Below are 27,608 nucleotides of genomic sequence, written 5' to 3' on the forward strand. Positions count from 1 at the left end.
CAATGATGCATCTTAATCTGTGTAATTGCTCATCCCTTGCTATTTTTATTTGAAAGGTTTATTTCTGACAAAATGTACAAATCCAAATGTAATAAACACCATGGAAATGCAGGAAGTGATGTGGCTCTGTGCTCTGACACGAGCTGTTTCCATGACTAGGACCAGGAAGTCATGGGGCCATTGCATTTTTTATTTGTTTTTTGTTTGTTTTGAGGCAATAAGGATATTTTCAGTTTACTTACAGACTTGATATTTTTGCACTTTTGTAGCTAAGGCTCTAAATAAAAAAAAAAAAGTATGCCCAAAAAGCTGTTTACACATGTTTGCTGTGTGTTTTGTATGAAAGAGTGTGAATTTTATTTTCCGTTTCATTTGTATTTCTGGTCCTAGAACTTTTATCACAGTCATATGACACAACTACAGCATGCAGACTGTGAAATAACAGGTTGTACTGAAATAAAGGATGTGTAACACTTCATTAGCATGGATATTTTTGAAGAGGAAACATTATAATGCGATGAGAATAATAAAGGACCAAAAATATTTCTGGTTTGCAATTACCAAAGAAAAACAAAGCATTAACTTCTTTCTGACTCAGTGGCTACACATTTGGTAATTACTCTCACATTTTGTATATTTAACAAGACCAAAAAGTTTAAAGAGGCTGGTGGGAGACTCTTTTGGGCATCACATCGTACCATATTCAAAATCCTGAAGCAGTGATCTTAAAAGCTCTGATCCAGCAGCTTTTGTCCCCACATCTTAGAGTTAAAAATCGTAACAAGCTCCAACATAAAAGTCCCGCCTGGAGATTTTGTGTTCCATCTACCGAAAAGTCTTTTCATCTCACTTTTCCCATTGTTCTTCAAAAATATTCCCTCACACGGCTTTAACTGCTCCAACTCTGTAACAAGGGACTCCTGTTTGATTTGCAAGTCCGTCGCTACAGATTTTTACTTTTAAAATGTCAAAGGAGAGTTTTCGTAGTTCTTAAATTTTGGTTTGAGCGCCACGGGGGATATGCAGTTTTCCTCCTAGATATAAAATAGTTCTTCTCTCAAATTGAAAACACTTTCTTCCACCTTGTGATGTCATGTGGTAAAACAGGAAGTGCTCCACTGTGTTTTGAAAAATCCATACATCTTCACTTGAATCATTTAGTTGATTTCAAGCCTGGATTTGCCCGTCTCTACTGAACAAAAGGTAAAAAGTAGCTGTTAACTTGAAAACTACCGCTTTAGTGTAAAAGAGCAGTTTGAGCTTTGGAGATGTAGACTGACTAATTATAAAGGATTACTCAAATATATGTGACTGTTTTTGATGAGGCAACAGCATTATAACATGGCCAAAAGCTCACAAGAGTCCATTTTGTGTAATATAGGACCTTTAAAGCCATACAGGGCATCTGCACAGCCAGTTTATGTCAGGAAACTGAACTATACTCCTATTGTAAAACCGATTTAGGTCTAGCTCAGACAGGGCTATTGGTCTTATTGATTGGTCTTATTGTGCGGATCTGTTTTAGTACTGTTTTAGTCCTCGTTTCCTTCTGGAGCATATATTCTCTGATCGGACTTGTTGGGCTGCAACTAAATATGATTTGACTAGTCGAATTGAGTTTTCTCCGCAGGGTGGCTGGGTGTTCTGTTAGAGATACGGTGAGGAGCTCAGTCACATGGGAGGAGCTTGGAGTAGAGCCGCTGCTCCTTCATGTCGAGAGGAACCAGTTGAGGTGGCTCGGACATCTGTTCTGGATGCCTCCTGAGCGCCTTCCTCGGAAGGTGTTGCGGGCATGGAAGACCCCGAGGAAGACCCAGGACACGCTGGAGGGACTATGTCTCTCGGCTGGCCTGGGAATGCTTCAGGGTCCCTTGCGAGGAGCTGGAGGAAGTGTCCAGTGTCTGGTAGACTGAGGGTCCCTGCTTAGACTGCTGCCCCCGCGACCCGGAGAAGCAGAAGAAAATGGATGGATGGATAGTCGACTAGTCAAATGATTATTTCCACTGTGCATTAAGAATCACAGGTTGAAATATGGTGACTGAGGGCTTCAGTGCCATGTTATTTGTTATAAAAGTTTTTTAGGCTTGTGTTTAAAAAATATAAAAATATAACTATGATTACTATATTTCTATATTTCGTACATACACATTTGTATAATTATACCTCATTTCACACCAGCCTATTGCTATTTTTGCTACTTATTTTGGATGTATTATCACCATTTATATTGTTGCTCTTTGTTGTTATAATATGCTCTGATGTGTGAGCTACTGTGTCCAAATAGCTTCCCTTGTGGATTAATAAAGTTTGTCTAAGTCTAAGTCTAATTATTATATTTTATAGTCACAATTAGCTGAATAATAGTTGCAGCACTATACTGTAGGTACACTGTAAAATACAATAGAGTAGACCTTTCATGAAAAAAATCTAGGAAACGGATTACCTTGAAAATCTGATTAAAGTGGACTGTGAATCTAAAGCTGAGCTTACAGGTACCTTCCTCAGTGTTGTGTACAGTAAATTCCTCTTTCATCGATTTAGGCACAGCAGGTAAAGTGTACTTTAGTTTTCATTCAGAGAAGTCATGTTGTGAAGCTGAGCCAACTAATTAGTCAGTTCCTCAAATCTGAAATATGCAATAACCTTTACTTTAATAGTAAGTTCATTTTACTTGGCAAACCATGGAAAGCGACTGTCTTGAACTAAGCAAGTAAATGTTATTTACATACAGAAGTTAGAGTAAAAACAGGTTCTATTCGACAATAATGCCATTTAGATCTGCATCAGGTACATGAGGATTTAAATGTTTAGTCTTTGGGAAAAAAAACGTAGCAAAACTTTTGTTCAGCTTAAACTCAAAACACATCATAACAATAAAATAATAAAGCTCGGTCATTCCATGTAAACTCAACCAAGGCCCTGCACTTAGGGCTCAAAAAATGCTGGAAGAAACAAAAGAAGCCCCATGACTGAATGAACAGAGTGAGGAGATAGAGACGGACTTGGAATAATCAGGGAATGACCTGTAGGAAAAACAGGGAGGAAGCAAAACGAGGACTGGGACAGACTGGGAAATGGAGCTGGACTCTTGGCAATAATACGTCACTGTTGAAGTTACTCGTCTCATTCAAGTTGACCTTAGTCTAATTACATATTAATAACAAGTAATATGCTTTTTCTCTCTGAAAGTGACTGTTACTTTACCACAATCATTAAGATCCACAAATTTGAATGTAAGTGTATGGAAGATCATTTGTTCCATCAGATTTAGAATTTTAAATACCACTGGATTTCTCACTTTGAATATTTTTACCTCTTTTTAATTCTTCTTATTTTAGTTGCTGAAATTTTAAGTAGGCTTTTTCAATATTTTGCAACTTCAGAATACAAATTTCACCTTTTAGATATTCAGCACAAATATTTTCCATTCCTCAGACAGTCAAAATTCACAATGAAAAATTTCACAACAAAGATCCAAGATGCCAAGGCAAAAGCAATTGATCATGTGAGTGAGGAAGACAGAGGCTGTTTCCTATTCGCCGTTCTCATGTGTGGGCGGGTTTTACTCTTAAGAATAAATAAAATATAAATAAAAAATAATAGAAATAAAAGACATGAGGTTTGGATGAGTCTCATTTTAAACAATCCAATTTCCTGTTTGTTACTAAGTTCGATTGGATCACTTTGGATCAGTAACTTCTGCCTTGGCATCTTGAATCTTTCCTGCGAATTTTCTTCACTGTAAATTTTACACTCTGAATTTGGACTGTTGAATTTAAGGGCTTGAAAATATTTGTGTTGAATATGTAAAAGGTGTAATTTTTATATTTGATTTTAAACACTGAAAATGTACACTTAAAAGTTCAGCAGCTAAAATTCAGAATAAAATAAATTTAAACATGTTTTTTCAGAGTTAAAAGTACGATGGAGTATAAGGGTCAGATAAATATATATATATATATATATATATATATATATATATATATATATATATGCTAGCGCTACGAGAATAAAGTTGTAACATTTCGACATTAAAGTCGTAATATTATGAGAATAAAGTCGAAACCAGAAAAAGTTGTAATTTTATGAGAATAAAGTCGTAGTCAAAATAAAGTCGTAATATTACGAGAATATCGGCTGCTCGGAAAGTCTGAATGAGTGGAGAATGGAGAATATGGAGCATTTTGTAAAGGAAAGAATCCGTGTATCATTCGTTCATTCGACTGAACAAGGACTGAATCAGGACTAAATCAGGTCCGGAACCAAACCAGAAAGACCAGGATTGAGACCGGGACCAGACCAGGACTGAGGCCTGGGCCAGACCAGGACTGAAAACGGTTTAGTCCTAGTTTAGTCCTGGTTTAAGTCACAGAAATGGGAAATGGCGTTTCCGTGACTTTAAAATGCGATGCGGGACTATTGCACCGCATACGGACTAAACCAGGACTGAACCAGGACTGAATCAAGACTAAACCAGGACTAAACCATTTTCAGTCCTGGTCTGGTCCCGGTCTCAGTCCCAGTCTCAATCCTGGTCCTGTTCCCGGTCTCAATCCTGGTCTCAGTTCTGGTCTGATCCCGGTCTCAGTCTTGGTCCCGGACTCAGTCCTTGTCTGGTCCCGGTCTAAGTCCCAGTCTCAGTCCCGGTCTGGTCCCGGACCTCGTTTAGTCCTGGTTTAGTCCTGGTTTAGTCCTGGTTCAGTCCTGGTTCAGTCTGGAGGCGCAAGTAATGAAGAAAATTGTTGTTCGTTTTCTTATTTTTGATTTTATATTGAAAAACAAGGTTCTTCTTCTGCCGCATTTTTCACTTTGACTTTGATTTTATTACGACTTCATTCTCGTAATATTATAACTTTATTCTCATAATATTACAATTTTATTTTAACTACGACTTTATTCTCGTAAAATTATGACTTTTTCTGGCTTTGACTTTATTCTCATAATATTACGACTTTGATGTCAAAATGTTATGACTTTATTCTAGTAGCGCCAGCATCATTTTATTTTATTTTTTTATCTGACCCTTATACTCCCTCGTATAAAAGTGAGAGATTCAATTGCATTTAAAATTCAAAATGTGATGAAACAAATAATCTTCATTACAAGTGAAATCTAGTGTTAGATTTTACAGTGCACTTGAAAGTTTTGCAAACCTAGGGTGACTTACAGCGTCAGGGATCGTTTTCCACAGTTTTGTCGCTGAACAGGAGAGCAGAGTAAGTAAACTAATTATGGTGACGGGCTGTGTTTTATACTGTATGCACGCTCTCTGAAGGCCCACACACAGCTCCATGTTAATATGAGATTGCTGCTATTGATCTGGATCAGAGGCAGAGGCGACCCGGGGGAGTTCAGGGCGAAGTGAGATGAGGTCAGGCTGCAGAGGGACGGCGAAAAGGTAGCGCTAACGATGATGTCATTATTTCAGATGGAGCGAGGGCGGCTATAAAACTCGAAACTGGAAGATTCACAGTTTTTGAATGCTGTAATTACTAGTTAGGGGTTAGGTCCACAATCCTGTCATATTAATCTTGCGGTTTAAAGGTTTTATATTACGCAAAATTGACTCTAATGAGCTTTTAGATGTGTTTTAATGTTGTTACGTCATCAAAAACAGACCTGGAGTTGTTTGTTTAACTCACAAACCCTGCACATTTAGGCCCAGTTCTCCTCTCAAACAGAAACAACTCCACCTTGTGATCTCACGCAGTAATACAGGAAGGGCTCCACTGTGTTTTTAAACTCCATACACCATCACTGGAATCATTTGGATAATCTGAACCCTGGAATTGCCCATCCCTAATGAACAAAAGGTAAAAGTAAAAGGTAGCTGTTAACTTAAATTCTACCCCTTAGTGACACCAAAAGGCAGAACAGAGCATTTTGAGCTTTTTAACATTTAGTTTACCACCTAATGATGTCATGAGGTGTAACCAAGTGTTCTGAGCTGTGGAAAGGGAGATGGTTAACTACACTGTAAACCCAAAAGTTCAATGTAATTAAATAGAGTAAGTTGTGTTTACTCAAAGAATGGAGAGAAATAAAAAATAGTCCCTCTAACTTAATTATGTCAAGTTGCTGTAACATGTTCTTCTTTTTGAGTCATTTTAACCAATTTTTCTGATTAAAGGGTCATCAAAAGGTACAAGTATCAAGCCATTCAACCTTTTAAGTTCTGGAAGATTGTGACTTTTACATTCATCAACTTAAAATACTCAAGGCCTCAATTGCCTACATTTTTTGGAGTTCTGGTAACTTATTCGGGTTTACAGTGTACTACAGTTCTGTGCTATTAACTCAACAATGAGTTACAAGTAGCTCTCCACCTTCTTCCAAGTAGCTCACCAAGGGATCACTGAATTATACATATTGCGCTGAATAACTCAAAATTGACTGATTAAACCCTATTTCCATCTGTAAATGTATAATTTTGATGCTTAATTTTGTGCACTGATAACTGGATAATGGTTTATGTTTTATAGGTATCAAACTGTGCCTCATCTTCGGCTTACAACGGCTCTTATGTTTACCAAATTTCTGGCGATCGCTAAAATGAGTTGCTCTCTGGCATTTTCGTTTTACAAAAAGTAGCACACAGGAGGAAAAAGATTGGAGACCTTTGGATAACAATGTCAGTGTTTGTTGTTATTGGGTGGCAGTAGCTTAGTTCATTGTTTCCCAAAGACTGGGTTGCAAGAGATTTTTTTGGGGGTCGTCTTGTCACGATCTAGCCTGATTCATCAGCTGGTTTCACTTCGTAGAAACCTTGCAGTGGAATATGTTCGCTCGACGGTAGGCAGGTACTTTTTTTTTATGACATATGTAATGCACCGCTAATGGGGTTAACTGGTATATTACACTTTTCCCAAATCCCGTAGGAAGAAGGGCAATAACGTCTTTCCCCTTGATAAAATTCACCAAACATTCTCTTTGTTCCGGCATTAAATCCTTGATCTCAGGAATCATTGCCAACACAGAATGTATAGCTCTTCGCTGATTGGCTGGTGTTCAAACTCACACTTCCGGGGTTTTTACGAACCGTCTAGTGTATTCTGATTCCTGACCTAGTCGCTGGAGAGAAATTAAATTGAGCGGAGGCACTAGGTGGCACCAGCTTGGCTTGTCACGATCTGCATGTAGATCAGCAATATACAGTTCTGACACAGGTTGAAATGTTAAGACATGTTTTGTATAATTTCTAATCTTTTTGTAAATATTTTATTGACTATATTGTTCTAATATTGCTGGTTCAATTGAATGTTGAAAAGAAAAAGAAATGGGCTACAATTAATGTCCAAACAGGCGACTTACGGATCCTTTTATTGCTGATTCAATTACTGTTTTTCATTGTTTAAAACTTGAGTAATACTAATTGTTCAGAGAGACACAATCACACAGTCAACAATAAAATATCCTCATTAATGTTCAATAATGCTCCAATCCACCTTTATATTGTGATTTACAAATGTCTATTAACTTGGGTCGTGAAGGTTTGTGACTTTTAAAATATGGATCGTCAGAAAAAAAGTTTGGGAAACACTGGCTTAGTTTGTAGAGCGTTTGTCCACTGATCTGAAGGTTGGCGGTGTGATTCCAGCTCCCACAGATGAATACTGTCATTGTATCCTTGGGCAAGACACTTAACCCACCTCGCCCCCAGTGTCCGCGTGCTCTGATGTATGAATGAGCGAGTGGTTCATTGTTGTAAAGAGGTTTGAGTGCCTTGAAGGTGGAAAAGCGCTGTATAAAAATGTGACCATTACCTTCCTCACCCTTATAATTTTGTGGTAAGATTTATTTCAGCAGTACTCAGTAGAAGAGGAAATATAACTAATTAATACCACCTCTGGACAGCACTAATTAGCAGGACACATCGATCGTCTCCTTCTAATGATGCCCATGTCATAGCTGGAGGGACACTCTTTCACCTGTCCATTACTTCTCCGTTCATGTGCAAAATGGCCGCATGTCTCATCGACCGCCCGCCAACATCAATGACAGGCTCGCACCTGCCAACACATGGATCAATGCCACGCTATCGGCAGGTGCCTTCGCCACAGAGCAACATCTACGCGTGTCATTCACTTTCTTTGAACATGCGAGCGTAAAATCTATGAAAATGCTAAGTAGATGTGATGGGTTCGATTCGCTCTTTGGGTCACTGCTGGTTTTAAGCTCGTGGATGGAAAACGCTTTATTATTAACAATGTGAAAAATAGTAATTTTTATTTTTTTTACATGTTTACAAAGCATTTCTCTGCCTTGAGTTATTACCGCAAAGTGGCTATTGAGTGCAACGGTAATGGCAACAATAGCATATGGTCCACTGCCCACACTTTATTCAGCAGTGACCAGTCAAGGGTGCATTAGTGTTTAATGGTAATTTCAACTACATCTGGTTTGTTCTGGCTTTTTATAATACATTTGGACACACTGGCATTGTCATTTCAGGTTTTATAATTTAAAGGTGCTATAGTAGAGTGAGCCCTGTGTCCCATCAGATTTATCCAAAACCATTGATTTGTCCAAGTTTTATCCAAGAAATGTCCAGTGTGTCCCTATTTTTAACCAATCTGATCCCTGCCAACAGTAAAGAGAGTCATAAATTGGAATTTGTTTAGGTAAAAATCTGCTTAAAAACGACCAAAACACAAAGAAAATGTGACTATACTGACTCACATGTTAGTCCTGAATCAATCAATCAATCAGACTTAATAATAAAGCGCTTTTCATACAAAAATGTAAAAAAAAAAAGTGCTTTACAGTGATTAAAAACAACTCCACATTTCCTTCCACCCACCAACCCAACCCCATAGTTCCCCGACTCCACACAACCAAACAACCCAGACACACATGCACTAACATGCTAAAATACATAAAACTACCTATAGTAAAATGTGAGGCTGAATATAGGTGAACCAGTTGGGAAACCACCACAGAGGAATGGTCTGTGTGTAACAATTTTCCTTAATTACGCACTCGTTTCACAATTTTATTAGTACCAACCACCAAAATTTAGAGATTCTGGTCACCCTATTCTATGGCCATGTCACTGCTCTGCCTGGAATGTTCCACAATATGACTTTAAACAGCTCTACTGTACATTTATTAAATTACAAGTGGTTTTATAGCTCAAAAATACCTAGAAAAACAGGTATTCTGCTGTGAGTGTGGGCGCCTCTTCACAGATCTGACCTGTAACTCGGTCTGGTTTGGTTTCCATGAAGATAGAAAGGTTTAACACCATACTGTGAAACCTTCCAGACAAAGCAATAACGTCTCCATGGAGAAAAGTGTTTGACGGACCCTCCGCGGGAAAAGTTACACCTTTAAATTTACGGTTCAGAAGTCAACGGTGCACTAGACTATTCTAGTTCAATTTACCGGTGTTTTATTGCTCAAAAATACCCCGAAAAACCTGCATTCTTACTGTGAGTGGGCTTGCCTCTCCACAAATCTAACCTGTAACTTGCTTGTCTCCATGGAGATAGATAAATACATAGAATCAACCACTTGATTCAACAACTCTTTGGCAAGTCCAGGAACATTTTAGATTAAAACACCTCAGCCAGTTCATTTTTTTGTTTCCTGATCCATTAGCATTAGTCTGCAAAAATCACTAATAATGAATAATCAAGAGCGGAGTCGTGTTGTGTTTTGTTTCATTCACACATGTTTAACGCACAAATCCCGCATATTTAGGCTCTCACAAACAGAAAACACCCTCTTCCACTGTACAATAAGTACTCCACTGTGTTTTTGAACTCTTTTTAATAATTTCAGTGGCATTTCCAATCTCTACTGAACTAAAAGTAGCTACTAACTTCAAAACTACCATTTCACGACATCACAAGGTGGAACAGAGCGTTTTGAGCTTTTAGATATAGATAGATTAATCACAAAGGATTAATCAAACATGTGTGAATGAAACAAAACACAACTCCAGGTCTGTTATTTCAACACTTCCCCGTGACTTTTTCATGACCAAAAGTGAAGTTTCCATGACTTTACGGCACCTACATGTGTAGAATTGATCAGACTTTTAGGGCTAAATATGAAATGTTAACCCTTTCCACTCACCTTATGGTTTGATATTATAGTTTTTTAACATTCAAAATACTGTCAGTGCATTTATTGTCATCTCTTTTAAACAAAAAGCACATATGTTTGGAAATAATCATAATAACCTAATGATAAATTAACAGAACGCTGTACTTGCGTGAAAGAGATGCTAAAATTCCATGACTTTTCCAGGCCTAGAAAATTACTATTTCAATTTCCATGATTTTTCCGAAAGGAGAAGCTCTCGATTTACTGGTCAATCTACGTTCCTATCCTTACCTATGTTCATGAGCTCTGGGTAATGACCGAAAGGACAAGATCGCGGATACAAGCGGCCAAAATGAGTTTGCTCCACAGGATGGTTGGGCGCTCCCTTAGAGATAGGGTGAGGAGCTCAGTCACACAGGAGGAGCTTGGAGTAGAGCCGCTGCTCCTCCACGTAGAGAGGAGCCAGCTGAGGTGGCTCGGACATCTGTTTCGGATGCCTCCTGGACGCCTCCCTCGGGAGGTGTTCCGGGCACGTCCCACCAGGAGGAGGCCCCGGGAAAGACCTAGGACACGCTGGAGGGACTATGTCTCTCGGCTGGCCTGGGAACGTCTCGGGATCCCCCTGGAAGAGCTGGAGGACGTGTATGTGGAGAGGGAAGTCTGGGAGGCCCTCCTCAGACTGTTGCCCCGCGACCCGACCCCGGATAAACGGAAGAAAATGGATGGATGGATGATTTTTCCAGGATTTCCATGACCGCGGGAACCTTAAAATTAATCAAAAAATTACATAACAATGGGCAGAGATTGAGAATTCTGCGTCCAATGTCTGTGGATGCATAGAAAAAGCTTATTAACGTCGCCATGGAGCCAAGCAAATGACTTACCCTCTATCAAAAAAAGTTATGTAGTTCAACTTTAACTTTCAGACATCAATTTATAAAACATGAAATACCAATAACAAAGTGTCGGAGTGTATTATAAAAACCCTGAATAAAGCATATTTTTCACTTTCCATTTTAGCCCATGCAGCTAATACATAACCAGGTGCAGGTTTGCATATTTCCCTTGTCTCTGCCAACTTTCAGAGAGAATATCTTGCAGTTTGGCCTGTATCCAGAAGATGCCATGCTTCTCTGGTCAGACTTAGAATACAGCTTTTCTTCTAGGAGCTGTTCCGCCTCTGCTCTGTCACATTCCTTGTTCAGATCCAGCAGTCAGAATCGAAAAGTCTCTGGTGTGCGTTAACCAACTTTTGAAATTTTTTATTCATTTGAAAAATAGAGAAAATACAGTTGCAATAAGTCCTTGTCTCGTTGAAATGATACAGTATGTAGGTGGTATTCGTGATTAATATTTCAAGGTATGGCATTAAGCCTTTCTATCTTCATGGAGACCAAACCGGGCAAAGTTACAGCTACAGGTCAGAGCTGTGGAGAGGCAATACTCAGAACGCCTGTTTTTCTAGGTATTTTTTGAGCAATAAAAGTCACAAATTTTTGCGAAGTCAATAGACATTATTCGTAAATCACAAAGTAAAGGTGGATTTGACCATAATTGAGGATATTTTATTGTTGACTGAGTGATCGTGTCTCTCTGAACAATTAGTTTTACTCAAGTTTTAAACAATGAAAAACAGTAATTGATCAGCAATGATAGGATCCATAAGTCGCCTATTTGGACATTAAATGTAGACCGTTTCTTTTTCTTTTCAACATTCAGTTGAACCAGCAAAACTGGAACAAAATAGTCAATAAAATAATTACAAAAAAATTTGAAATGATACAAAACATGTCTTAATATTTCAACATTTCTAATGAGATAGGTGGATATGTCTGCATTTTTGTAGCATATTCTAGTCCGGGGTGTGGGAGGAGAACACAGCAGTAGATCAGATGCAGCATTCAGTCTGTTTCTGCGCTTTGTCTGCATTTTTGTGAGCACAGAAAATCACCATACACATGTATGTAGTAGTGAAAGGCATAACCATAGAAACACTGACCCTCATGTGTCAGAACTGTATATTGCAGACCTACATGCAGATCGTGACAAGGCGATCCAAAAAAATCTCTTGCAACCAATCCTAGTCTTTGGGAAACATTGGTTTAGCCCATCCACACTAGTACGTATTGTGGATGCAGTGTTCGTCCACACTAATCTGATGGAAAACGGCTTCAGAGACGGAATGATGTGATGCCTCCAGCTCCCACAAATTCATCTGAGTACGGGTCTGATTTGACACTAAGAGCTCTAGTTGCGTCCTTATTAGACCACGTCACTGTGACTTGCGCCTTCCTGATTCACTGGGTTCGTGACAACGTCATCTGACGCTATTATTGAAAACAGTTTAAACAAATCAAAGACAAACGAGAAATATTCAATAACAACTGAACCTCGTCGTAGATCCATGAAAATACTGTTTACCATCTTCCTCTACTCGAAATTGGCTGCTGCAACTTCAGACACGGTGCTCCACTTCTTTGTTTTTACTGCCCACGTGACATTGTGATGTCGTGACACCAGCCTAATCATGTGACTAACATTCCAGGTGGTTTTGCTGGTTTTACTGTGTGGATCATGTCTGGACGCAAATCGTTTCCGATACGGTGATATGGTGATTTGTTTCAGTGTAAACATAACTTTAATGTCATACTGTGGAACGTCTGAAACAGAGCAAAGACATATCCATAGAAACAAGAAGGTGATGGACCCCCAACCGAAATGTTACACCATGCACCTTTAAGTTTCAAAGGTTACTGATGAGTTTTAATGAGCTTGTGGTGAACAAAACTGAACATGTTTGCCTTGTTTGTACTTCTTTTGTGTTCTTTTAAAATATTGCTTTAAATTGGATTTTGTGTAGCGAGAAGAGCAGAGAATGGAGCAAAGAGTGACAAAGGGAACAAAAGGATAAAACAACTCAAAAACTAACCTGACAAGTAAACAAGGTCAGAGCCCGTATCAGTTATAACTCCTCCCTGAAGACAGTCTAATGTGGCTCAGTGCAGTATAAATTCTAGCTTCTCAAACCAGTCGCTTCAGATTGAAAATGACTTTCGGTTGGCAGTTGGAAGGAAAACAAAAACTTTGGGTCTCTTTCTTGACAAATGTGTACTTAAAGGTGCACTGTGAAACTTTTCTAGTCGAGGCTCCGTGGAGGATTCATTTATAGCCCTGCAAATTCCTCTGATCTGGCCAAGATTTTTAAATTTATATCAGGTAATTCATCTTATTTTCAGATTTATTATCTACTCACTGGCTCTGAGACGGCTTAATTCTAGCCTAGAGGTAGATTATTTTAAGAGAACTTGTCAAGTAAAATGATCTGTCCATGCAGCAAGATAATTTCGCTACTCTTAAGTCATTTTCTGCCAGATTTAAGTGTTTATATCTTAAGCCAAACCAAAGTTACATAGTGCACCTTTGAAGATTTTTTTAGATCTGAACAAACTCGACACTTACTCTCCGTTTTTCCGTCTCGTTGGCGCGACAGGGACACGGGCAGCGAGGACATCACCAGGTGGACATCTTCTGTAACAGCAGGAGACATTCTAGTTACACAAAGCACAAAGCGAGACGCAGAAATAATTTAAGTGCTAATAACTTGCTTTATTATTACTTGGTTTGGACCTGTGGTGAGTAGTTATCATATTTTTGCATCACAAGTGGCAACGCAATGGAAAAAAAATCTCTATTATTTCATCAATCCCTGCACTGATAAGATTATTTGAATTAAGAAAGTTGTACATTTCACTTGACAAGTAAAATGGTCTACCAATGGAACAAGATTTAAAATATGAAAATGAATCTTGTTACATTTACGATAAGAAAAAAACACAACTCTTTGCATTTAAAATAAGACATAAAATCTAACTTTGTTTGAATCAGAAACACACACTTGTGGTTGATAATTTTACTTGTCAAGTTGAATCCACTCAAATGATAAGTAAAATAAGTAAAATGTTCTTAATGTAAGTCTTTTTTTAAAACTTATATACATATTGTTTTTTGTTTTGTTTTTTGAAATCATCTTACTAATGCAGAAGACAATTTTCTGAAGATGTAAGAAATGTCTCTACTTTGACACCTGAAATTTTTTTTATTCCGCACTCTTCTCTTTTCTCTTTTAATATAAATTTTTTGATCATTATGTATGTTTTGATTTGTTTGCTTTGTGATTTTAAGGTCTTTGAATTACTTTGTGTATGAATTGTGGCTTCATTTAACAAAATAAAAGTGTGATCATTATTATAACCCATTACAAGCCAAACAGACTTCAGCTGGTTTAAAACTACAGTAATTTCTGGACTATAAGCCGTTACTTTTTTCTCACACTTGGAACCCTGCGGCTTATATAATGATGCGGTCAATATATGGACGGATTATTTGTTTGGCACATTGTCCATTCATTTATACGGTCTATGGTTTGGCAACAGAGCTGATGCCAGCAGTCTGAGTGCAGAAAACACCGCTGTCTGTGTGTGATTAACATGCGCACTAAAACAGTTTATTGCCATGTGATAAAATAAGTTAAGATGCTAAATTAACATGAGTAAGGGGGATACGTTTTACCGACATCCACTCATACCTGATCGATACAACTAACCCCGCCCTGGGAGAGTCTGAAATCTGCTGAAATCCTACAAGACACTGACATGATACAGACAGGACAGTGGCTCTTTCTGCAGGAGACATGAGCAGTAGAGCGACAAGAGACGGGGTTGATGCGCTGATGAAGATGCTCGTTTGACTGTGTTTTGAACACTTATTTTGCGCTTCATACACACACCGTCCTCATGGAAAACACACAAAGAAATGCAGATGATGCAGCTTTTAAGTTAAAGGCGATTGATGCGGCTGTGGAAGAAGGAAACAGAGCTGCTGGGCATCAGTGAGTCGATGGTGAGACGTTGATGACAAAAGCTTTCAGAAGCGATTAAAGCAGACGGCTCGGACTTGAAAACGTTCTTGAAGACGTGGACAACTGCGGCTTATATTCAGGTGAGCGCAGTAGTCCGAAAATTATGGTAGTGTCCAAAATTAAAGAAAATAAGGATGGTACTGTGCAATTTAGACCCGTTTTGGACCTGTTAACATCATGGTTGCTTGGTAACTGTTACGAACTTACCTTTATGCACACAGTCAATAAAACGTTTGGACACACCATCTTATTCAATGTTTTTTTTTTTTGCTTTACTATTTCCACTATTTCTACATATTATATACATACAAAAGACATCACACATATTAAGTTAGATGTGTGGCATTGTGTAGCAAAGAAAAAAACGTGAAATAACTCTAACACTAAATATGTATATTTTATATTCAAAATCTCAATGCCAGCCACCCATAATAATACATTTAATTTATAAATGCCTTTCAAAACACTCAAGGACACTGTACCAGGCAAATTAAAAACATGCTTTGTCCAAAATAATTTAGTTATTATTATTATTATATATAGCAAACTTTTTTTCTTTCCATATGTATTGTATCTTGCTTCATATATTTGAGGTCTAAAATGTAGAAAGTAAAAAAAAAAAATCATTGAATGGGATGTTGTGTCCAAACTTTGGCCTGGTTGTGTAAGTCATCTTTGCTGACCTTGTCCAACCAGGTAAAGTAAGTAAGTAAGTAAAGGTTGTCCCACACCACAGGAGAATTTGCACGATTTTGGCTGCGATTTGCTTCTCCCTGAGTTTGAGGAGGCGTGACCCGACTTTGTGTTTTCGTGTGCGAATTTGTAGCCGCTGCACTCCTCGTGTGTGTGGTGTTACTGTCAGATCGTAACCACCAAATATGAGTAATGCTAAGGCAATAGCTAATAAAACAGAGCATCAGACGGACACAGAGGCATACCAAGTCGGGAAATGGCGAAAATAATGAGAAGACTTTATTACTCACCTCTCGTTAAGTGATAAATTTAAAGTGTAGCATCTCATCTACGTTATCCATACAAATTGTCCAACACAAAAAATTACATCCAGTCCACAAAACCGAGCTATTAATCCAGTTTGAGGCTTTATTTGAAAGTAAAAAGGCAAGAGTAGTTCCTCACGTGTGTCTGTTTACATCCACACAGTACATGGATCGAGATGAAGCTGCAGCCAATCTTTTATGCTTTAAAAATCATGTATCTGAAGTATTGCACCACATTTCACAAATAATAATAACACAGTTTTGACATTTATCTAAACTAGAAGTGCAGAGCTCTGATCTTTTGAACACTTAAGAGTCTCAAAGCGAATGGTTTTACTGTAGACAGGAAACAGTAGACACGATCGCGCTCACAACTTTATATCCTGTGGTCTGCAGACAGATCCCGCTACAGTCTTTGCGATGGGAGATTTAAGTCTCATAAGATTGTCCTCGTGTCTGTGGTGTGCTCTTTTTGTCGCATGTAAAAAATTGTTTAAGACCCAAAAATCCTGTAGTGTGTGGCGGCCGTTAGTAAGTAAAACAATAAACTTCACCAAACTAGAAAAACAAATACTGTATATTTATAGTAAACACTGAAAAACAGTTGTTGATTTTGTATTGTAGCCTGCTGTACACACTTGAACCAAGGTAAAGTAAGACCACAACAGACTTACCAAGGAACCAAGGCCAACGCTGCACTAAAAGATGCATTATGTAACTCTTCTGGTCAAATACTTTCCTTCATGAAGATGTTATTTCTTTATCTGGAATGTTTCACAGTATGGTATCAAACCTTTCTATTTTTATGGAAATCAAACCGGACCAAGTTACAGGTCAAATCTGTGGAGAGGCGACCCTGTTCACAGTCAGAATACCTGCTTTTCTACCTATTTTTGAGCTATAAAACCACTGTAACTGAATAAATGTAAGGTAGATCTGTTTAATGTCATACTTGCCACGTTTACATGAGAGCTTTAATTCCTAGTAAAAGTTATTTATTTCTGAATAAAAATGTATTCCACTTTAAAAAGACCATGTAAACGCTTAACTTGTAATGAGAATGATTATTCGGAATTAAACTTAATTTAAAGTGGGTGGTTTATTCAGATTTTAAAGCCAAATTAATTTATTCCTTGATCATGAATGTGGGGAAGCTGGCCCAAGTGGTCAAAAATTATTTATTACATCCTTCACCGAGTAGTGGGCAAAATTAAATTACATATTTACAAAAATAACTGTGCTTAACTCAAGCAAAAGCAACAAAAAGTAACGAAACAAAAGAAAATACCCCACATGCACCCGGCTGCACTGATGGTGAACCCCCCATTGATTACACTGCCTCTCCTTTTATACAGCCCAGAGAGGAAGTCCCTCCCCCTGGGTTTACACCAAGTCGCAGGTAAAATTCTTGCACCTTCCTTGTTTTCCTGGTGTGCTACCTTTGTTTATCGTACGAGGCCTAAATCCCCCTTTAAACTAAACAGTGCTCCAACTCAACTAGAAACACTAAAACCCAAATTCTGAAAACCAATTTGATAAAACAAAAAGAACCAATTCTGAGGCTTCCCTCCACATGGTCTGGGCCAACACCTCCCCCTGAACCTATAAATATGGCTGCCGAAAGACACGCCTCCTCTTTGTTCCTAGACCATGTGGAGTCACAGGTAAGGTGGTAAGTTTAAACAAAAGGATATAACCAAATAAAATGAATTTAAAGTAACTGTGTGAATGTGATCAATTAAACTAAACAAAGACTAAATAAAACAAACCCGGGATAGTCTCATTTAGCTGTTTAGTTGATATAGATGTAAATGAAATAAAGTGAAAAGAAATGGGGACAAAGGCCCTCTTTGTCACAATGAAAATGTTTATTCTTCTTAAAAATAATTCCAGTCGCTCAGTGCATGCTTGTTGGCCCTTCTGACATGATCCTGACAATCTGTCTCCACCAGCCCTGGCTTCGGACTTTCATCCACTGCTCTTTGGATTTGTGAGCGGGATGCGGGAGTGGGCAGAGGTAGATCAGCCGTTGACTCAGTTTGTCTTCTTCCTCCCTTCTCCGACACTCTTCCCTTCTCCTCCTCAGCCGACAGACGTAAAGCGCGATGACAGAATTCTCGACGTGCTGCTTAATTATCATCAAAACGACTGCGAGAAAAGTTTGGATCGTGTTTGTGTCCATGGCGTAACGACAAACAGAGATGACAGAAAAGTCGGTAGCAGCTGAAGTGTGTGTTTTCTTCCCGTCGCCGTAAATATGTTCGTGTCCCTGTCCAATCAGAACCCTTCCCCAGTTCCAGACGTTGAGAGGAATAAAAAAAAGGCGATTTAATGTGTGTAAACCTCAATTCAGAATTATTATTTCCATGTAAACTCAAAGGACAATATTTTAATTCAGAGGTATTTAATCAGAACATTGTGAAACATTCTGGCATAGACCTATCCATAGAATAAAAAGCAGGTGACAGGGACCCTCCACCAGAAAAGTAACACAATGCACCTTTAGAAGAAACCAGAGTACATAACACTACACTCGCACTACTCAGGAACAGCACTCTGCACAGCCTTACGGATCCATATTATGGATTTTTCTTTCAGAGCTGGTGCTGTAACCTTTGATTCTGCAAAATTGACCATGCAAATACATAGATTTTCATAACCGCACGCAGTTTACTTTTTGGTCATTTGAGTTGGAGGGCTACAGAGGTTAAATGTTTCAGTAATAGACAGATGGCAATGGAACTTTTGATGTAAAAAAAAAAAAAGTAAATGTGAAAATATGTTGAAGCAAAATCATGACATTCCAAAAATGTTTCAGAATATTTTGTTACGTGTCAATGCAAGCTCAGGGTTAACGTGAGATATTTATTTTTGTCAACAGAAAGGGCGTCAAGTGCAGATTTATGATTTAGAAAATAAATCAGATTTTTTAAAAACTCAAAATAGTTTGGTGCATAATTAATTTTGCAAACAGTGGCGGGTAGCAGCTTTAATATGGAAATGAACTGGAAGTGGTGACTGATATGCATGACTAAAAATAGTAAATATATTTGGTATTTATTGTTCATGGTAAAACTAATAATCGCCCTTATAGTTATAAAAGTAAAATAAAGCAGCTATAGAATCCAAAATAACCAATTAGACGAGACATTTCTTCTCAGTCTGGTCATTTTTTGGTCACTAGAATAAAGTGTAATTGCACATCCGCTACATTAGTTGGCAGTGACGCTCTCATTGTCTCATTGAGTGTGCGCAGGGACTATACACGCAGCCCAAATTTCGGACTTCCGGTCATCGCGCAATGCATACTGGGAAGGGTCCATCGAAAAAGTCAAAGCCGATCTTTTCAAGTCTTTTGAACCATATCGCTTTTGTTTCTGGTTCTGATATTGTCATATTTTAGTTTTGGGATTCAGACATCGTAATTGTGTGGTTGTCGGATGTCCGAACAGCGGAAAACGGCTCGAGAAATGGGCTTCAGAAGTTTGTGAACTCCATACAAGCAAAAGGGAATCAGATGTGTGTGATTGCAAACCTCTGTTCAAACTGTTTCCCTTCCCAGCGGAATTGAAAAACAGTGAAAGGCGAAAGCGATAGGCAGGATTGATACACAGAAACGTTAGCCTTTGGATGCCCATGAAATCATCCTGAGTTTGCAACGTACATTTTTGGTAACAACATTCTAACATGACTTAAAGCTCAAGCGTCAATTTAGTGTAATATGGAACCTTTAACTCAGAATTTTGTTGTTTTATCTGTATATTACTCAGAATTATTAGTCACATAAAGTTTTTCACATCCTCTTACTTCTCTGAAAGCGGGTGCAGCAGAAGGCTCCCAGCGTCCCCAGCAGAATGGACAGAGCCAGGAACGCCCCCACAGCCACTCCGATGATCACAGCCAGCCTCAGCGTCTCTGAAACAAAAAGCACAAAAACAGAAGGTCAACACAGGGCAGAGTCTGATGGACGAAAACTAAATCATTAGAAATACTTACATTTCTCTCTTTATTATACATCAAATGAACAGTTTTTTTTTAAAGGTTTGTATAATCACAACCAAAGGAAGCAGAGAAATGGTTAAACTTCATGTTATATTCCAAAATATAGACTCGAAAATAACCACACTAACAATCTTTATAATCAGCAGTGTTAGTTATTACCATAGACAGTATTTAGAAGTGGACTAAGTGAGTGTAATGCCACCCATAGTGTTCAGCTCCAGTCAAATGAAGCTCATCGAGGCTTGTGTCCACGACCGCTTGTGTCCACGACCGCTTGTGTCCACGACCGCTTGTGTCCACGACCGCTTGTGTCCACGACCGCTTGTGTCCATGACTGCTTGTATCTACGACTGCTTGTGTCTACAACCGCTTGTGTCTACAACCGCTTGTGTCTGCTTGTATCTACGACTGCTTGTATCTACGATCGCTTGTGTCTACAACCGCTTGTGTCTACAACCGCTTGTGTCTACAACCGCTTGTGTCTACAACCGCTTGTGTCTACAACCGCTTGTGTCTGCTTGTATCTACGACCACTTGTGTCTGCTTGTATCTACGACTGCTTGTATCTACAACCGCTTGCGTCTGCTTGTATCTACGACTGCTTGTATCTACGACTGCTTGTATCTACGACTGCTTGTATCTACGACTGCTTGTATCTACAACCGCTTGCGTCTGCTTGTATCTACAACCGCTTGTGTCTACAACCGCTTGTGTCCGCTTGTATCTACGACTGCTTGTATCTACGACTGCTTGTATCTACGACCGCTTGTATCTACGACTGCTTGTATCTACGACTGCTTGTATCTACAACCGCTTGTGTCTGCTTGTATCTACGACCGCTTGTATCTACAACCGCTTGTGTCTGCTTGTATCTACGACCGCTTGTATCTACGACCGCTTGTGTCTGCTTGTGTCTACGACTGCTTGTGTCTGCTTGTATCTACGACCGCTTGTATCTACGACTGCTTGTATCTACGACCGCTTGTATCTACGACCGCTTGTATCTATGACCGCATGTATCCTCTTGTATCTATGACCGGTTGTATCTGCTTGTGTTCACGACTGCTTGTATCCACTTGTATCAGCTTGTATCCTCAACCACTTGTATCCACGACCGCTTGTATCTGTTTGTATCCGCGATCTTGTCCTTTCGGTCATTACCCAGAGTTCATGACCATAGGCGAGGGTAGGAATGTAGATTGACCGGTAAATCTAGAGCTTTGCCTTTTGACCACAACAGTCATACCTCACCGATCCGCCTGTCAGTCTCACAAGAGGAACTGGATTTTATTTACGGACAAATAGAAAAATAAAAAACTAAACAAAACACCAGGATCGTGTAGAGTGGGTTAATATGAACACTTTAATACCAAAATGAGGGGAGTGACGGCTGCAGTTACAGAGAGAGCGGCAAAGTTTTTTCAATATAAAGTGAATTGGAGCCAGAGTCGATGGAGCCATGAGCGTGAGCCACGTCCATACACATATACAAAGTGAATAGATTAATTTTGTTTTTAGTAGCTTTTACCCTACAGTGCATTATGTAAAGAGCATTTATGTTGCTAGGAATAAATTAAAATCAGGTACTGGCCCTTTAAGTGGTCGATATAAATCACTCTAGTTTTCCACTTCATCATTGGACCGTCTTTGAAACACTGACCCGACACGCTGGTCCACTACTCTCAATCTACTGTTTTACACTCTACTCTTCTATCCCTTTCTCTCTCGCTTTCCTCTACCTGTCTCTCCTCTCTCTTCTCTTTTCCCTCCCTTTCTTTCTCCTCTTTCCTTATTCTCCCCCACCTCTCTTTTCCGCTCTCTTTCCCCCCCCCTCTGTCTCACTTTCTATCGATCTCCTCTTTTCCTTCCCACTTTTTCTCTTCTTTCCCTCTCTCCCTCCTCCTCTCTTCCTATCTTTCATCTTTCTCTCTCTATCTGCCTGTCCTCTGTTCCATCCCCCCACTCTTCTTTTCCCTGTTCTCTTCCACATCTTTCTCTCCCTCTCTCCCCTCTTTTCTACCCCCCTCTCTCCCTCTATGTTTGCTTTTCCCTCCCTCTCTTTCTCTTTCTTTTCCTTCTCTTTCCTCCCTTCCCCCACCTCCTCTCTTTTCCCATTACTTTCCTCTCTCCCTCTCTCCCTACCTGTCTCATTTTCCATCTCTCTCCTCTCTTTTCCTTCCCTCTCTTCCTCCTCTTTCCCTACTCTTTCCTCTCTCCCTCCCTCTCTCTGTCTCTCCTCTCTTTTCCCTTCCTCTCTTTCTCTTCTTCCCCCACTCTTTGCTCTCTCCCTCCTCTTTCCTCTCTCTCTCCTTATCACTTTCATCTTTCTCTCTCTCCTCTCCCTCTCTTCTTTTCTCCAATCTCCCACCCCCATCCCTCTCTCCCTGCCTCTCTCCTTCTCTGTTCTTTCCCTCCCTCTCTTTCTCCTCTTTCTCTTCTTCCCCCACTCTTTGCTCTCTCCCTCCTCTCTTTCCTCTCTTTCTCCTTATCACTTTCATCTTTCTCTCTCTCCTCTCCCTCCTCTCTTCTTTTCTCCAATCCCCCCGTCCCTCTTTCCCTGCCTCTCTCCTTCTCTGTTCTTTCCCTCTCTCCCTCCCTTCCCCCGCCTTCTAACTCTCTTTTTTCCCTCTCTCTCTTTCTTTCTACCGCTTTCCCTTCTCTCCCTCCTCTCTCTCTCTCCTCCCTTCTCTATCTCTGGTCTCTCTTGCCCCCCCTCCGCTCCCTCTCTCCCTTTTGTCATTTGTTTTATTATTTATGGTCCGCGCTGTTTACTCTTTACAGGCTCCCAACAATTACCATCAACACGGCGGCCGGTGCCAAGCCGAGCCGAGCTCCGGTCCGTCCGTGCGACTCCGGCTCCGTCGTGATGGGAACGCCGGAGCGCCGGAGCTCTGGACGAGCGCCAACTGGAAATGGGGCGGCTCTAAGTGTTTCAGACAACGTGGTCAGGAGACATAATTCACCGACGCCGCTTTAAAGAGACGCGGCTCCTCTGACCTTCTTTAGAGATTGGGAAGTGATAAAAAAGAGAGAGAAGAAAGAGAGAGAGAGGGAGGGGGTGACAGTGAGAAAGAGGAGAGAGAGAGAAGACAGAGAGGGTGGGGATGATCGTGTGAAAGAGGAAAGAGAGAGGGAGAAAGAGGGAGAGAGGTGAGAGAGAGAAGGAAGGAGGGAGGGGAGAGAGGGGAAGAGAAAGAGAGGGCAGAGGTGACAGTGAGAAAAAGGAGAGAAAGAGAGAGGGAGTGACAGTGAGAAAGAGGAGAGAGAGAGGGAGGGAGGGGGGAGAGAGAGAGGGAGAGGAGGAGAGAGAGGGAGGGGAGTGACAGTGAGAACGAGGAGAGAGAGAGGGACGAAGAGAAATAGGGGAGAGAAGAGAGGAGAGGAGGAGAGAGAGAGAAAGAGAGGGGAGAGCAGAGAGAGAGAGGGAGGGAGGGGAAAGAGTGAGGGGGGTGACAGTGGAAAGAAGAGAAAGAGGGAGGGAGATAGAGAGAGAGAGATAGGGGAGAGAAGAGAGCGAGGGAGGGAAAAGAGAGAGGGCGGGGGTGACACTGAGAACGAGGAGAGATGGAGAGAGAGACAGGGAGGGAGGGGAGAGAGAAGGAGGGAGAGAGAGAGAGAAGAGAGAGGGAGGGAAGGAGCAAGCGAGAGGGAGAGAGGGAGGGAGAGGAGAGAAGAAAGAGAGGGGAAGGAGAGAGCGAGAGGTAGAGAGAGAGAGATAGAGAGAGGGGAAGGAGAGAGGGAGGGGAGAGAAGGAGAGAGAGAAAGAGCGAGGGTGGGGGTGACAGTGAGGAAGAAGACAGGGAGAGGAGAGAGGAAGAAGAGAGAGAGAGGGGGGATGGCAGTGAGAAAAAGGAGAGAGAGGTAGAGAGACAGAGGGAGGGAAAAGAAGGGAGAGAGGGGAGGGAAAGAAGGAGACTTTGACTTTTAACAATACATTTATTATATAAAAGAAAGAAGGAGAGGGAGGAGAGAGAGAGAGGGCGGGGGTGACAGTGAGAAAGAGGAGAGGGGGAGGGAAGGGAGAGGAGAGAGAGATAGAAGGAGGAAGGGGACAGAAGGGAGGGAGGGATAGAGAGAAAGAGGGAGGGGAGAGAAGAGAGAGGCAAAGGAAAAAGAGAGGGCAGGGGTGACAGTGAGAAAGAGGAGAGACAGAAAGGGAGAGGGAAGGAGGGAGAGGAGAGAAAGAGGGAGAGAAGAAAGCGAGAGAGAAGAGAGAGGAAGGAGAGAGATAGACAGAGAAGAGAAAGAAAGAGGGAGCGGAGAGAGAGAGGAGAGGGGAAGAGAGGAGGGAGGGAGAAGAAAGAGTGACAGAGAAGAGACGAAAAGAGGGAGACAGAGAAGCGAGAGAGGGAGGAGGAGAGAAAAGTCGAGTGCACTGCGAACCTCCTCGGAAAATATCTGACAAAATCAGACTTGTTGTGGAGGATAAACACATAAACACAGCGTGAACGGATCATGAGGCGCTTCTGATCACTGCGGTGAAATCAAACGCTCTTCAATCTACACGTTGGTCTGGAGAAACAAACACCTCCAGGGGAAATAAGACAAAATCGACTCTGGTTTTGTACAGTATAAGCAAGAGAAGCACTTTTAGAAGACCTAAAGCGATGGTTGCACAAAGTTGTAGAGTCCTTAAAGGTCTAGGGTGAAAGTAATTCCATATATTTACACAGTTATTTTCAGCAAAACTAAAACATTTCCGTTAAATATTACACTTCTTCTGTCATCCAAGTTGTGTAAGTAATTAAAATTCTATGTAGTGAGGATTTTTGCAGCTAAAATGGATGTCAAAAGCATCAAAAATCAAATAATAATCAATACAACAAGTACTATCAGGACTAAATACTCATTTGAGCAGGTATCGATACTAGGGGTGTAGCGATATCCAAGTCTCACGATACGATATTGTCACGGTATGAACCTCACGGTACGATATTTATTGCGATATCGTGGGAAAGCTCATGATTAGAGATGTAACAAAATCCAACTCTCTCGGTACGATATTTTCATGATGTACATCTCAAGGTACGATATTTATTGGGATATTTTGTGGAGGCAAAAACAAAACTGTTAATATGCTACTTTTTCCTCTTAAAATGCCAAAGAAATAAAACTTAAAAGTGTTTAGAACTGTTATTTCTTCTTGTAGTCTGCACTGAAATGGAGCAAAGGATCATGGTCTATGTAGTTCTGTCTTTTTTAGCTATTCCTGCACCATAACCAGTGTTGGGAGTAACGCGTTATAAAAGTAACGAATTACAGTAATGCATTACTTTTTGCTGTAACGCAGTAATGTAAGGCATTACAGGGGAAAAAATAGTAATATTTTACTCGGTACAAATGTGAGTAACGCGCATTACAGTGTTGTTGTTTTTTTAACCTGGATTGAAGTGGTGTTTTTTTCTTCATACAAATTCGCTAAAATCACCTCGATATCAGCAGCGGTGAAACGCCGGAGATGCGCCCTCATAGACCTTCAGGTAAAAAGGAAGGACTGACAAAGAACTCCACGCTGTTTAGACCTGGTTTAGACCTGGGTCAGTTCTGGTTTAGACCTGGTTTACACTCGTCCCTCCCTCTATCGCAGTTCACTTTTCGCGGTCTCGCAGATTTTTTTTTTTCTGTGCAATTTTGCATGCCTTTTTTTTTTTGACATTGTATGAATGCGTATTGCGTTCCTCCCGCTGCGTCCTGACTGGCCAAGGGACTCCTGTCTCCTGTACAGTACAGAATGTGTTCAGCTGACAAATTTAAATACATGTTCAATCTCTAGCAGTGTGATTCTGAAGTGCTGTACGGTTGCAAGTTTTCTCCCCGACGAAACCCACAACGTCGACGAAACGTTCTGCACCGACAAAGGCTCCTGCGCTCGCCCCCAAAAGGCAGAGGAAGATGCAAACCATCACACAAAAAGTTGGACTTCTGGACACGCTGAAGGAAGGTAGAAGTTACGCGCTGTAACAGAGTCTTGCACCGGCTCGGGTACCTGCAAATAGTTGCTGAAAGCAGGGCCGCGAGCCCGAGCAGCAGGGTGACAGCCGCTCTTACCTCCGTGAGGTGCGGAGCAGAGCCGCTCCTTTCTCCTGCGTCACCTTCGAGCCCGTCCCTACAGTGAGTCCTGTTTTAGTCCTAGTTCACTTCTGGCTTAGTCCTGGTTCAGCTCTGGTTTAGACCTGGTTTAGTCCTGGTTCAGTCCATATACAGCGCAAAAGTTATTTTGGTGAGAGTAACTTAAAGTAATGCAATAGTAATGTAATGCCTTACATTTTAAATGCAGTAATATTGTAATGTAACGAATTACTTTGAAATGACAGTAATAGGTAATAAATAATGCATTACAGTTTCAAAGTAACTTGCCCAACAGTGACCATAACTCTTAATTTAACCAAAGACACTTGTAATTCGATATATTGGTCCACGATATTATTGTGAGAACTTAGATGATACGATATCATGATATTTCGATTATTGTTACATCCCTAATCGATACTAAGAAAAGTCATATTCACAAGACAGAAATGAACCTTTCCTGAATAGCTTTAAATGTAACAGACAAAAGGCCACATGGTAATATATAAAAAATAAAAGAAAATACTATGATTTAATGTTGAAAATGGCTTTCTGTTGTCTAAAGAGTGTTTTTATTATCACTTGCCACGTTTACATGAGAGATTTAAGTCTGAATAAAAAATAATTCCGCTTTAAAAGGACTATGTAAACACTGAATTAAAGAAAATGATTATTCGGAATTAAACTTAAAGGGACAGCCCAGAATTTTGGATATAGGACCTCATTTCCTAGTGAGCCAGAGTGTTGGAGACGTGTGGAGACACTTTTTAAAATATTCCATCCAGTCCTTGTATTTTCAGAGGTCGCTGGTGCTAGGCTAGTGCATGTCAATGGCCATAGTTAGCCTGCCACTAAAAACAGTCTTACCCACTCCACAAAACACCCAAAAAAAATGTATTATTACGCCAGACTGTCCATGTGAATGTCTGTGTTGATAGAGTAATATTTGAAATAAAACTAACCTTGCATCGCATGAATCGTCGCATTTTGAGGGACTATTTTCTCATATATCAGTCCGCCGTTGCCAAACCTTCTATCAGGAAGTACAACTCGCTGCTGCTGCTCAGACATAAATCCTTCAAATGCAAGGTTGGTTTTACTTCTAAAATTATTCTATCGACACAGACATTTACATCAACAGTTTAGTGTAATAATAGATTTGCTTCGAGTGTTTTGTGGAGTGGGTAAGACTGTTTTTAGTGACAGGCTAACTGTGGCCATTGACATGCACTAGCCTAGCACCAGCGACCTCAGCAAATACAAGGACTGGATGGAATATTTTAAAAAAGCATCTCCACACATCTCCAACACTCTGGCTCACTAGGAAATGAGGTCCTATGTCCAAAATTCCGAACTGTCCCTTTAACTCTGAAGTAATTGGGTGGTTTATTCCGATTTTAAAGCTGAATTAATTTCTCGATCTTGAGCGAAGAATGAAACGTAACCCAACTCCACGTATGCTTCTGATGATGAAATAACATAACAGATCAGAAAATAGTGTAATATGAGCTCTTTAATGTTGATTACTCCAATTTCTTCACTGTAAAAGCCTTCAGTTTCCTGTTAACGTT

General features: G+C 40.2%; 1 protein-coding gene and 1 long non-coding RNA gene across 2 annotated transcripts in view; one reads left to right on the forward strand and one right to left on the reverse strand.

The window, feature by feature from the left end:
- Positions 1–27,608, reverse strand: part of LOC110156406 (kin of IRRE-like protein 3) — a 319,679-nt gene that overhangs the window by 17,372 nt on the left and 274,699 nt on the right. Inside the window, exons 12-13 of the mRNA XM_055148711.1 lie at positions 19,774–19,881; positions 13,510–13,578 (exon numbers count right to left, since the gene is read on the reverse strand). Coding sequence (XP_055004686.1) covers positions 13,510–13,578; positions 19,774–19,881 — 177 coding nt within the window. The remainder of the gene's footprint in view (positions 1–13,509; positions 13,579–19,773; positions 19,882–27,608) is intronic.
- LOC129407459 (uncharacterized) lies at positions 17,857–18,302 on the forward strand. Its single transcript, XR_008631549.1, has 2 exons — positions 17,857–17,983; positions 18,053–18,302. It is a non-coding gene; the product is annotated as an uncharacterized LOC129407459 (long non-coding RNA).

The sequence above is a fragment of the Boleophthalmus pectinirostris genome, unplaced genomic scaffold (genome assembly GCF_026225935.1).
Source record: "Boleophthalmus pectinirostris isolate CB_2022bp ecotype Guang Dong unplaced genomic scaffold, ASM2622593v1 HiC_scaffold_12, whole genome shotgun sequence".
NCBI lineage: Eukaryota > Metazoa > Chordata > Actinopteri > Gobiiformes > Gobiidae > Boleophthalmus > Boleophthalmus pectinirostris.